The following is a 12815-nucleotide window of genomic DNA, read 5'->3' on the forward strand; positions in this document are numbered from 1 at the left end:
TGGGAGGATGGGATCAGTTTACAGGGAGTGTGTCTACACTGTAGGAGGGAGAGGCATGGTTTTGTGGGGGCATGGGAAGAGTTAGAGGAAGGGCATAGACTGGTGGGGCGAAGGCTTTTTCCTGTGAGGAGCAAATGGATGGGATTAGTAGGAGCAAGGGAGGAGCTTTACTTTTGAGAGAAGGGGCTGTTGCTTTGTTGTGCAGAATTAATCAAGCAATCCTTGACGGGTAGAGAGCAAAAAAAAAAATCACATCCCAGGGCTTATTTTTACTTTCTCTGATTTTTTTTTCTTTCAGGTTTTTGTCTTTTGGATGTAAACCCCAAAACTTTCTTCAAAAGGCTTTTCGCTTTTGTTGCAATGTTAGTTTTCATCATTGCACCCACTTCCCTCCATCACTCCCCCTGGTACAAAACCCACTTCTCAACCAGCTCTAGTTTTTACTAACTCAAGTAATTCTTGAGGACCTTCCATTGTACAGATGCTGTGTGCTAAAGTGTGCCTGGTACTAACTTACTGAACTGGGGGACTCCACGCACTGTTGCGCTGCACAAGCCAAACTCTTTGTACCCTAAGAGGAAATATCTGCACTAGAGCTGGAAGGTGTAAATTCCAGATTGAGGAGACATACCTGTGCTAGCTCTAATTTAGCCAGTGGTCTAAAAATAGAAGTGTAGCCACAGCGGGGGGAGACTACCTGCCATGGTCGTAGGTATGTAATGGAGACTGCTATCCCCTTCTGCAGCTCACCATGCCACAGCTATACTTCTATTTTTAGCACACAAGCTTGATCAGAGTTAGCACTCTTATGTCTACCCTGAGTTGTAATTCACACCTTCCAGCTCCAGTGCGTATAACTCATTGTGCGTGAGAAGTCCGCTCCATCTCATCTGCTCTGTTGGATCATCACCCACAAGTCCAGAGTGAGAGAATTTCACATTTGGATTCTTGCCTTGTGTTCCTCTAAGTTGCTGTAAGTGAACATGTGTTTGTTCTATGTTTCAGTGATGTCCTTGCACTGCCGATCTTCAAACAGGAGGAGCCCCAGCTGTCTCCTGAGAATGACACCAAACTGCCTCCGTTTCAGTATGTTCTCTGCACAGCCACATCCCCTGCTGTAAAGCTGCATGAAGAAACCCTTACCTATCTCAACCAAGGTAAGAAACTAAAGGAAGGAATATCTCTTGGAAATGGCTCATGATAAAACAATTGAATTATGCTCTTTTGTTTTGCTGGGGGAGGGCGGAAGGGACTTTGAATTTGGTGCCTTTATGGGTCAGGTTTTCAGCTGGTGTCAATTGGTGAAGCACCACTGAATTCATAGCTGACTCACACCAGCTGGGGATTGGCCCACATGTTTTGATGTAGCAGGTGCTGGATTCTACTGAAATAACTTGAAATTTTGCTTTTTGACATGCATTAGTACCTCAGCAATGGGGTGCGGGGAGCCCGGTGCTGATGGGTGAAGTTGGCAGACTGGTAAGCGTTAGGAGTACCACTGACACAACTCAGTCCTGAGTGCCCTAGCTCTGTTTCATGGAATTGCCAGTGGATGGGCCAGGAAGGCATATGATGCTCCTGTGTTGTTCCATGAAGAGTGTGACCTCACTCATGCTGGCCCTATCTCATCACAGTGGTGGAATGTCATTGCTCCATGCTTCTGTAGATGACAAAGCTACGCATCTAACTTGGCAGCTTAATGAGCTACAGTTTAGCAAGGTTCCGTATTGCCTATATTGTAGGCTAACTTCGGCTCCCAGATTAACACACGCACGCACCTCCAGAGCAGGAGCAAACCAGAGTGGGAGAGGTTATGCTGCTCAATATCTGACGTGATCAAAGGGAGGGTAAAAGAACTGGTGAATCTTTCTGTGAAAAGATCTTCCAGTCATGGAGGGCATGGGGATCCTTTACCATTAAAAGCAACCAGTAGCAAAATAATGTCTCTGCCTGCAAAATACCCAAGCCCATTTCAAACTACTCTCTCCTCCAACTCAGCCTTAGCCCCAGAGAAGGGTGGAGATGCTAATTTGCAGTTCTTCCCTGGGCTCTGCAGACAGAGGCTGAAGACAGCTCCTGGCTAACCATCAGGTTTCCGTGAATGGGGCAGTCTAAAGTTCCCTTTGTAAAGTTGAGATGGATCATGTTTGAACATCTCCTAATAAATTCCATTGTGTCTTTTGGGCTTTGTTCCCTGTTGTCTGTCAACAGCTTTGAAAATGGGGCATCTCCTGCCCCATGTTTGTAAGAGACAAAGGGCTTGGCTACATGAGGACTCTCAGGAAGACTAAGGCAAATCAGTTAAAGGCGTGGAGTCAATGCATGTAAGTTAAAGTGCATCAGAACCACCACGTGGATGCGTTTACTCAGGAGTAAAGTGATCTTCATTTGCTGTAATTTAATCTTTGGATTTTTTTAAACAAAGCTGGAAATAGGAGTGCGTGGAGGACGATTAAGTTACAGAGAACATCCACATGGGGTGTTTAACACACCAGTGCCTGGGCATTGACTTCATACCATTCATCACTGATCTGTCTGACCTCTCCTGAGGCTTGGTCTACACTGGGGGATCAATCTAAGTTACGCAACTTCAGCTATGTGAATAACGTACTTAGATTTACTTACTGCAGTATCTTCACTGCGGTAAGTCTACTGCTAACGCATCCCCATCAACTCCGCCTCTCCGGAGTACCGGAGTCGACGGGACAGCGCTTGGCAGTCCATTATCACGTCTTCACTAGATGCGATAAATTGACCCCTGCTGGATCGATTGCTCTGGAGGTAAGTGTAGACATGCCCTGAGTATCCCCATGTAGACCTGGCCAAGGAGCCAACTTCTGCCCTTGTTATAATAGGAAATCAACAGGCTTTCACCGTGTGATGGGCACACAGACTGGGGTTTTCATAAATGCTCTGCTTTGGCCTAATTCTGCTCCCATGGAAATGGATGGGACTCTTAGCAATGACTTCATGGGAGCAGAGTTAGGCTGGTGTTGAGCATTTCTGACAATCCCACCTAGAATGGATTTGCCTACAGGAGTAGGGGAAGGTCCAGTTTTGGCCTTGTCTCTAGTGGGTCACAGGCAAACTGGCTGCAGCTGTGGCTAGCTGGACTGAACTACAATGCAGAAGAGCATGACTAGAGTAGAATGAAAGTTTGTCTATATAATTCTCAAAAAAACCCAACAATGCTATAAGTGCGGAATCCTGCTCTGTCTTCGGCATGTGTATACTGCAGTTAAACAGCCCCCCGAGTCCGAGTCAGCTGGCACAGGCCAGCTACAGGTGTCTAATTGTAGGTGGACATACCCAAAATGACTAGAACGTTGCCTTGAAATTGAGGTCTGTGCACTACTTAAGTGGTTGGATCTGTGTATGCAGATGAATTTCACCCATGCTCAAGGCATGCACCTGCTTGAAGCTAAGTTGCCCCACTCCAGCGGGTGGTCTCTTGGGATATATTTGCAGCCAGCTCTGCTTTGCACCCCACACACTGCCCTTCCCAATAGGAAGGCGAGGATTTAGCCTTACTCTGCTAGGTAGGGCATAGCTTGGGAAAAGGTGCCAGAGCGCTCCTAGCATGTCTCTTGCTTTGATATAGACATGGCCTTTTCTGAGCAAAAGCCAAAGCTTGTATTGGTCTAGGGATTGTTTTAAAATAATATTTATGGGGTAATCTCTTGTGGGGGTGGGGAGAAGCAATTTTAAATTCCACCTTCCAATCAGATTTGGTACATTTCTCTTGTGGGTGTCTAAGCAATGGTTTTGCACGAAGTTAAAAATAAATCCTAACTTGCCTTGTAGTCCCATGACAGAGTCCCTTTGAACTGGCAGATGATGAGGTCTGATTAAAATGGGCACTTGTGTTTTGTAAACTCCTAGAGAGGAGTATTTATAAATGTCTCCTTCCCATTCCCTGTGTGTCAAAAGTCTTGTGGGAGCATTGACCTCTCTGGAGTAGAAAAGTAGGACAGGCATCTGTTAATTTGAAAACAAAATTTAAAGTCTTTTAGTCTAAATACCATTTTGTTTTGAGGAGAAATGTCTTTCTCCATTGGAACCATTCCTGAGTCTTGAGCACCATAAAACTTCCACTTTGTGTTTAAAAAGGCCTGATCTCTTCCCTGAGGCGCTCACAAACCAATGCCAGATATGACCCAATGAAGGAGATGGGTAGGGAGCATGTGGAGGGGAGGGCATTTGTGGACCAGCTCAGGAAGGATGTTCCATGGGTACGGCCAAGCTTGGAAGAAAGCTCAGGAGTCTGATATGGGACCTTGAGGTTGGCATTATTAACTGAGTGAAGGAATAAGGAGGATCAGTAAGAGAGGATGGGCAGAACTAAGTAGTGCCTTTGAAGGTGATAGAAATAATTTTGAACTTAGTGTAGTGGGGAAGGAGCCAGTAGAGGGAATTGGACAGGGCTGATATGGCCTGAAGAACTGGCTAGGAAGATCTTAGCCCCCTCCAGTCCATGCAGCCATTGCTAAGATGGGGGTTGGGGAGGCCACATAGGGAAAGGGTATATACCCTAGGGACAGATGACTAGGGCTGGGAAGAATTTAGCTGTGCAGACAGAGAAAAGGTGAAATATTTTGGAGGATGAGATGTGGACTAGATTCTCCTGGATGGGAGCGGCGGATGGGATTGCGGGGGGGAAGAGGGGAGTTGAAGAGGACTCTGAGGTTATCAGAGGATAGTGTGTCCAGTGGAGAGGGTTTATGAAGGACATTGAGGCATTTAGTCTTAACTGTTGTATTAAGTTGACAAGAGGCCAAGCTCATTGGCAAAAGGTTGAAACCCTAGATTCTTGTTGGCTGCACTGGGAGACCCAGCCGACAGGTCAAATAACTGAATAGTCAGATCCACACAGTCTGTGCTCCAGTGACTGACTCCTTACTCTTGTCTTTCGCAGTCTCCTCCCCTTCGCTCCCTCATTCATTGTGAAACTCGAGCCAGAACCCTGCAAAAGTGCAACCATTTGGGGTCAACTGTTTTCAAACACTGTTGGAAGGAGCCTGGTTTTTTTTTAAGTGCTGTTTCAGTGCCTTTTGTGGATTGTCTTAAAAACCTTATTGAGCAGCAACTCTTCTACAAACTACGCCATTAGCAAGGTGTCTTGATACAGTCTGTATTCTGTGGTTTGTTCCAGCGGGGGTGTGGATACAAATCATCTAACAGCCAAGTTTGTATTCCAGTAGTGCTTAGAGGGCCCAACCAAGCTAAAGGTGCAAGGTCCTGTACAAACTTAATATGGCAGTCCCTGGCCCAAATACTTTTCAACATGGTTAACATCCTGAATGTGGAAAAAGGGCAAATGAAGGTGAGTTCGAGCAATTGTGCCAGCAGGAAGTAGTGCCAGGGTCGCCCGAGGGGGGGGCAAGTGGGGCAATTTGCCCCGAGCTCCGCAGGGGCCCCCATGAGAATGGCTGAGGCTCCCTCCCCGGCCCCAGCCCAACCTGACCCTGTCTCCGACCCTCTCCCGGAGCCTCAGCCCATCCAGGAGCATCCCTGAACAGGTGCAGCATGGCTCCAGTGGGGCCTGAGCTCTGCCCCGCTCAGAGCCGCGTGGTAAGGGGTTGGGGCTGCGAGCTCCACGCCGAGCGGAGGGAGCTGAGCTCAGCCTGGAGCTCACAGCCCCGACCCCTTACCACGTGGCTCTGAGTGGGGTGGAGCTCAGGCCCCCCCGCTGGAGCCACGCTGCAGCTGTTCAGGGATGCTGCTGGATGGGCTGAGGCTCCGGGTGAGGGGGGAGCCGGGAGTAAGGGGCAGGAAGTTCCGGGGACAGGGAGGGGGCAGAGGTTGGGGGGGGTGTCAGGGGACAGGGAACGGGGGGTTGGATTGTGGGCGTTCTGGGGGTCTGTCAGGACTCAGTGGGCGGGTGAATAGGGGTTGGGGCAGTCAGGGGACAGGGAGCTGGGGTGGTGGTTGGGGGTAGGGTCTCTGGGGAACGGTGAGGGGACAAGGAGCTGTGGTTAAATTTTAAGTCTCCAGATCTGGCCACAGGACTCTTCTGGAGCTGGAGAATTGGATTTTATGCTTGGAGATTGACGGAAATGAAGAAAGCTGTTTTGTATTGACATTAACTCTCACGGAACTGAAGTTTTATAGGGTCATGACTGTGCTTGAATATTTGTATGTTTCCTGGAACAGTCTTTTATTTGCCTAAACGAAGAGAACAGAAAGCTGGGAGACCAGCTCTGACGGGGTGTGGTTCTTGGTTAATTATAGCTGCATTTGCAAGAATATTATTTTCATTTTGCGTGACTCAGAGAAATTGGCTGTCTTTCTAATTGTCATTGCAATTATTGACAAGATCTTGAGCCTTCCAAAGAATTAAGTTCCCTTCTGGCCTACCCTTTGCTAATATGTGCTCTGCAGATGCCTTAGAATCTCTCCTCCTTGGCACATTTTTGGTCTGTCCCTGGTTTCCCATCATTTCTAAGAATTGTTTGTGAAGTTGGGTCTTCCTTCTCTTCACTTTCATGACCAGCTGTTAAGACTTTTTATCCTTCTGTTGGTACTTCTCAGGTTGTGTCTACACTAGAGAGCTTACAGCGGCACTCTATGTCGATGGGAGAGAGCTCTTCCAATGATATAATTAATCTACCTCAACAAGCAGCGGTAGCTATTTCTGCGAGAGAAGCTCTCCTGCCAACATAGCGCTATGCACACTGCCACTTATGCTGGTGTAACTTGTTGGGGTGTGTGTGTGTGATATTCACACCCCTGAGTGACATAGGTTTTGCTGACATAAGTGATAGTGTAGACACAGCCTCAGGGGATCGAGATGGCCCTCTTACCTCAATCACAAGCACGTCTGGATAGGTTCTTGGTGTCATACTCCAGCCACTTCATTTTGCTAGCAGCATTTTTCTTCCATCTCACATACGTTTGGCAGCTTTACCTCCACATGGCAGTGCAGGATACACAGTGCTATCTCAAACCACACCATCACTAACGTCGCCATCAATCTTGCTTCAGGCGACAAGGGGCTCGGAATAAGCAGAGCATCAGAGCACAACTGTCCATAGGAAGCAGGAATCTCCTGGCTGCCCTTAACCTGGGAGACTGTTTTCTATCCTTCCTGATAGCCTCTCTTTACTCCCATCTGGATTAAATGGAAGTCAGTGAATTTGCAGGCCTCACTCAGGCAAAACTTCTGCTGAGGTCACTGGACCTGCTTCTACTCTCACAAAGCAGCAGTGACTGTTGAAGTCTGAGGATTTATGCTGGTGTAGGTGAGACCAGGTTCAGGACTGTGTGTAGACTTCAGGATTGGACTCTGTTTCTCATTGGTGACACTCAGCAAGACTTCTGGAACATTTACAGGAACCTTCTTTTATTTGCACTTGGTACTTTTCTGGATGTTTGTAACTTTGGTACTGAAGTTTCTCCTATAGTTCTACAGTTTGATTTCTGGATTAAAGCACCTGTCAATCCAAGGAGCTAGAGTCATTTACCAATTAGCTGTTTCTACCCTGAAGTGTCTTCAAAAGCTGCACTTTAGGTCACGAATAAGCAGTTTGGAGGGCATTGTGGATCAGGAGCAGCTCTATGTATTTTGCCACCCCAAGCATGGCAGTCAGGCAGTTTTTGGTGGTGCGCCTGCAGGAGGTCCGCCGGTCCCGTGCCTTCGGCCTACCTGCCGCCAAATTGTCGCCAAAACCGTGGGACCGGCGGACCTCCCGCAGAAACGCCGCCGAAGGCTGCCTACTGCCGCCCTCTCAGTTACTGGCAGGTTGCCCCCCATGGCTTGCCGCCCCAGACACGCACTTGGTGCGCTGGTGCCGGGAGCCGCCCCTGTTGTGGATCCTTGCTCTAACCGAGCTCTCTGTGTGGGGGGTTGGCTTTGTAGATCAATGAAGGAGATGCCAAGACCTAATCTGTGTGCTGTAAAGAGGTTTGGAATTGCCCCTTCTTACTTTCTTCCCTGCATTTGTTTAAGTTGGGTGTTCTAGGAAACCCCGGGGATGCTCCTCGTGCTGATGGACCAACCGGTACTGTAGCTTGGTGTCACATGGGTTGTACATGCTATATGAGAGATGAGTTAAGGGTCTCTGTCTCTTTCCTAACGGGCAGCTGTCCACAGCATAGTCTCTTCCCCCACACAGCACATCAGGCACTGACTGGCACTCTGAATTGGTTATTTTTAGCAGAGAGAGCAAGGAATGAATGACCAGGCCTGGGTACAGAAATACATCCTCATCCCTAGGTGAGAAGCCTCCAGGTCAGGGTTAAGGAGCTCTGATCGGCCAGTGCAGAGAAGGTTGCACTGCTGCTGACATGAACATACTGCACCTATTCTGTGCTTAAATAGAAAACACTATTCTCTCTGGAAATAGGAGACTGGCCATCTCCTGCAATGTTGTAATGATGCACTCTGTCTTTTGTGTTTGAGGCTGTTAATCCATCCTAGTTCATTATTCCTAGGAATCACAGAGTAATGGCTTGTATGAGAGCTATTCAGGCAGTGAGAAACTTTCCATGAAAGCTAAACGTGACGCAGATCTGTCCTACTGTATCTCTAAAGTGTGTTACTAGGTGGATTGGCTTTCCCAGCACATGTGCTAGTGAGCAGACAAGTAGGGACCTGACTTTCCACTAGACCTCATTGTTTGTTTGTACTGCAGTAGTGCATAGAGGTCCCAACTGAGCTAAAGGTACAAGGTCCTGGACAAACTTGATATGACAGCCCCTGGCCCAAATAGTTAATCTAAATAGAGAAGACAGCCAGATTTGGGAGACAGGCTGCGTTGTTCCCATCTGACCGATTGGGACCTAAGGCAGAGAAAGATTAAGTGATTTGCCCAGCATCACACAAGAAGCCCATGGCAGAGCTGAAGATTAGACCCCGGGTCTTCTGAGTCCCACTGCAGCACCCAGCCACAAGACCGTCCTTCCTCTTGGTAATCTGGGAAACATGAACAAATATTAGGCTTGCAAAAGCCACAGAAGAAACAAATGTTACCATGACAGACCTAAAAATCCCAGCGTCAAAACTTGCAGCCAGGAAACTTGGGCAACAGATGGTGTCGGCTGCATACCAGGACAGACAATATCATCTGGAGGCCAGCAAGGGCCTGTACCTCACCATCAGAAAGTATGTGATTACGTGCTTGGATCTGGACAGGCAGAGGTACTGAACACGTCATCGAGATTTACTCATTACATGAGAAACATGCTAGATCCTTATCAATTCAGGCGGCAAAGGAGAAATCTATTCCCCAAGGAATAGAGAACTACCTCATTCCCCAGCTGGTAAAATCGTTATAGACGCCAGCCGGGGCCAAGTAACAGCCACCATACTGTAATCAACCCAGAGTAACTCATGTCCACTATCACCCCAGGAAATGAGCCAGCTATACACAGGGCTGGATTTAAGTGCAGGTGACTAATTTAGGATCTGTAAAGTGCTTCAGAACCTGCTCTTAGTTCAAAGTTGGAAGTGTTGCCGCAGAGGGATTTTTAACAAAACTTGAACAAAGGGTCTGTGTCACCATGCAAATGAGATGATGCAGTTTTAATACCTGTAAGCCTCTGAGCATGCCCAATGTGAACTAGATTGTTTGCAGAAGTTTGAGCAGACTCAAGCTGAGCTGAGTGCTGAGCCTCCCCACCAACAAACCTGGCTCTTGTGTGTGTTAAGAGGTACAGGAGGGGAGAGATGTGCATGGAAGGGAGGGAGGGGGGGACAAAGAGTTGAAAAGAGGAGAGAAGAAGCCACAGGAGGAGACAAATACAGGACGAGAACTTTTGGAGGGGCAGCTATATAAATTGGTATTCGATTGAACACCTGAACTGCACTCCATTATATTCCTCCAACCCCTCTGTAATGAAAATCAGGACAGAAACTGACTGTGAGCATAATCCTCTGATCCAAGGAAGGGCTGTGCAAGGCCCTTGGACAGAGTGGAGCCATGTGGGGGCTGCATTCCCTGGCACCCACATGCCATTCCCTGCTTCCCCCCCCCCCCCGGGTTTCATCCTCTTAACACAGGAGGGAGGTTTGAGGGTGGCCTCTCATGTAGCTAATGGATCCCCAACATCCACTGGCTAAATACCTCATGCTGCATCTGTTGAGCTTACTCAGCCCTGAAGCTACAGTAAGCAACCACAGAGCAGCTTCCAGGGCCACTTGTGGTCAAGGATGGGAGAATTGTCACCCACCTGGCACTGCTAATGCCTGTGTGTACAGGGAGCAGGGTTTCACTTTTTGCTTGTCTCTAGCTGAAGTACGTGTGTGGCATAAAGTATGTATGATCAAGTGGCCCCATGCCCTGAAAATCTCTTGCTGCTTTAGCCTGAGGATTTATTGACTAACCCACTGAAAGTCTTTCTGAATGCGCATCCCTCTGAACGGTCTCATTAAGGTGTCCTGCCTGCCTGCCTTGTGTGGGCTGGAGTTTTGGAGAACAGCTTTTCCCTTCCTTCCCCTCCAAGCTGTATTCAGCTGGGCACATTCTTTCACCTTTATCAATGCTGCATTTTGTGTGTCCTTGTTAAGTTGCTAAATGGAATTTTTATTGCTGTGGACCATAGTTTAGCTTAATCCAGGGATGGGCAAACTTTTTGGCCCGAGGGCCACATTGGGGTTGCAAAACTGTAAGGAGGGCTGGGTAGGGAAGGCTGTGCGTCCCCAAACAGCCTTGCCCCTGCCCCTTATCCACCCCCTCCCACTTCCCGCTCCCTGACTGCCCCCCTCAGAACTCCCTACCCATCCAACCCCCCCTTCTCCTTGTCCCCTAACCGCCCCCTCCTGGGACCCCAACCCCCCTGCTCCCAGTCTCCTGACTGCTCTGACCTCTATCCACACCCCTGCCCCTTGACTGGCCCCCTGCGACCCCACATCTATCCAACCCCCTCCCCTGTTCCCTATCCACAGTCCCACCCCCTGACAAGCCCCCTGGTGCTCCCTGTCCCCTGACTGTCCCCCGGGATCCCCTGCCCGTTATTCAACTCCTTGGCCCCCGCCCCCTTACCATGCCACTCAGAGCAGCATGTCTGGCAGCCGCGCTGCCTGGCACCAGACATGCTGCCACACCGCTTGGCAGGAGCGTGCAACCCCACCATCCAGAGCGCTGCCCGTGTGGCTGCAGGGGAGTGGGGACATCAGGGGAGGGGCTGGGGGCTAGCCTCCCTGGCCGGGCAGGATGGTCCTATGGGCCATAGTTTGCCCACCTCTGGCTTAATCCTTAAACAGTTTCCAGTTTGATTCTATCTTTCTAGGCCCTCTTTGTGTCACTAGGATCATATATTAAGGAAGAGTATACTTTTCTGTCTCTGGCTTCCACTGATTTGGCAAACATATTATACATAAAACCTAACCTTTTATTCTAGCTAGGTGAGCTAGTTACTTTTCTAAACGGGCCTGGAGCCTATTGGTTTGGCCAGGGGCGGCTCTAGGTATTTTGCCGCCCCAAGCACAGCAGGCAGGCTGCCTTCAGCAGCATGCCTGCGGGAGGTCCCCAGTCCCGTGGATTCGGTGGCACGCCTGCGGGAGGTCCGCCGAAGCTGTGGGACCAGCGGACCCTCCGCAGGCATGCCGCCGAAGGCAACCTGCCTGCCACCCTCGCGGTGACCGGCAGAGCGCCCCCTATGGCTTGCCGCCCCAGGCATGCGCTTGGCGTGCTGGTACCTGGAACCGCCCCTGGGTTTGGCATACTGAAGTCATAGCTGGAAATCAGCATAACATGTTAATGTGTTGCGTAGAAAACAGAGACCTTGCAGTGTAAATGGCATTAGAAATGTAAAGCCAAACTGGTAACTGCAACAGGATTTGTAGTTGTGTAGGAAAGAGTTTAGTGTTTTTACAAAATGTAACCTTAGATTATAAAATAACAATTCTTCTTAAAATCAGAAAACTCCTACGATCGCTAATGACTAAATCCCAGCAATGAACTTGCTGAAGCTTAGTGGAATTAAGGGATGCGTGCGTGCGTACCTGTTTAGCATGTGAACTAGTCTAGTGACCTCTTGTTAAGTGACAGGGTTATTTTTGTCGTCCCTACCTTTGGGACAAAAGAACATGGATGTCAGAAGTTTGCTAATGATAGCAACAATTAAATTTTATGCTGCATTAATTGTCAGGGACAATAGAAGTAACAAAAGTAAACTGCCCATAAATCTCTTTTTAAGGCAGGTGGAGTTGCTTCATGAAGTAGAAATTAGGAACACTGTGTGCCTGGGTGGTTTACTACTTTGTCATATCCTAGTCCTGTTTGTACAGCAACAGAGCATAAACTCCTGCCTAGTAATGGGATTGTGTAAATGTCTGTTGTTCAGGAACTGCCCTTTTTAAACACAAACTTCCGTACAACATCCTCCCTACTGACTTGCTATAATAAAGCTAGGTCAGAGGCTAGGCGAGTGCCTATGAAGGTTTCAGTGAAGTGTGAGGCAAATTGTCTCTTTGGCCTTTCTTCACTGCTTAAAAAAAGTAAGTGTGTGTGTGTGTATTTTTTGTTACCGCAGGCTAACAAACATGTGTGAGCTAGCCTGAGGTAAAATCACAGTGAAGACCAGGCATTTTGGCCCAGCTCCACTGAAGGTATGTCTACATTGCAATTAGACACCTATGTCTGGCCTGTGCCTGCTGGCTTGGGCTAAGGGATTGTTTAATTGCTGTGTAGATGTTCAGGCTCTGGCTGCAGCCCAAGCTCAGGGACCCTCCCACCTCACAGGGAACATCTGAGCCAACTGGCACAGGCCAGCTGCTGGTTTTTAATTGCAGTGTAGACATACCCAAAGGGGGACTGTAGTGAGGCCATACTCACTGGCGCGGTGCCTCCTTCTGGTCATCTTGGGAATTAGCT

At 48.6% G+C, this 12815-nt stretch overlaps 1 protein-coding gene across 2 annotated transcripts in view; it reads left to right on the forward strand.

Moving 5' to 3' along the window:
- The window catches only part of TFCP2L1 (transcription factor CP2 like 1), a 40074-nt gene that overhangs the window by 5291 nt on the left and 21968 nt on the right, over positions 1–12815 (forward strand). For both annotated transcript variants that reach the window (XM_039495835.1, XM_039495834.1), the window contains exon 2: positions 1006–1157. In XM_039495835.1, coding sequence (XP_039351769.1) covers positions 1128–1157 — 30 coding nt within the window. In that variant the 5' untranslated portion in view covers positions 1006–1127. The remainder of the gene's footprint in view (positions 1–1005; positions 1158–12815) is intronic.

Source organism: Mauremys reevesii, linkage group 11 (assembly GCF_016161935.1).
Source record: "Mauremys reevesii isolate NIE-2019 linkage group 11, ASM1616193v1, whole genome shotgun sequence".
In the NCBI taxonomy this organism is placed as follows: domain Eukaryota; kingdom Metazoa; phylum Chordata; order Testudines; family Geoemydidae; genus Mauremys; species Mauremys reevesii.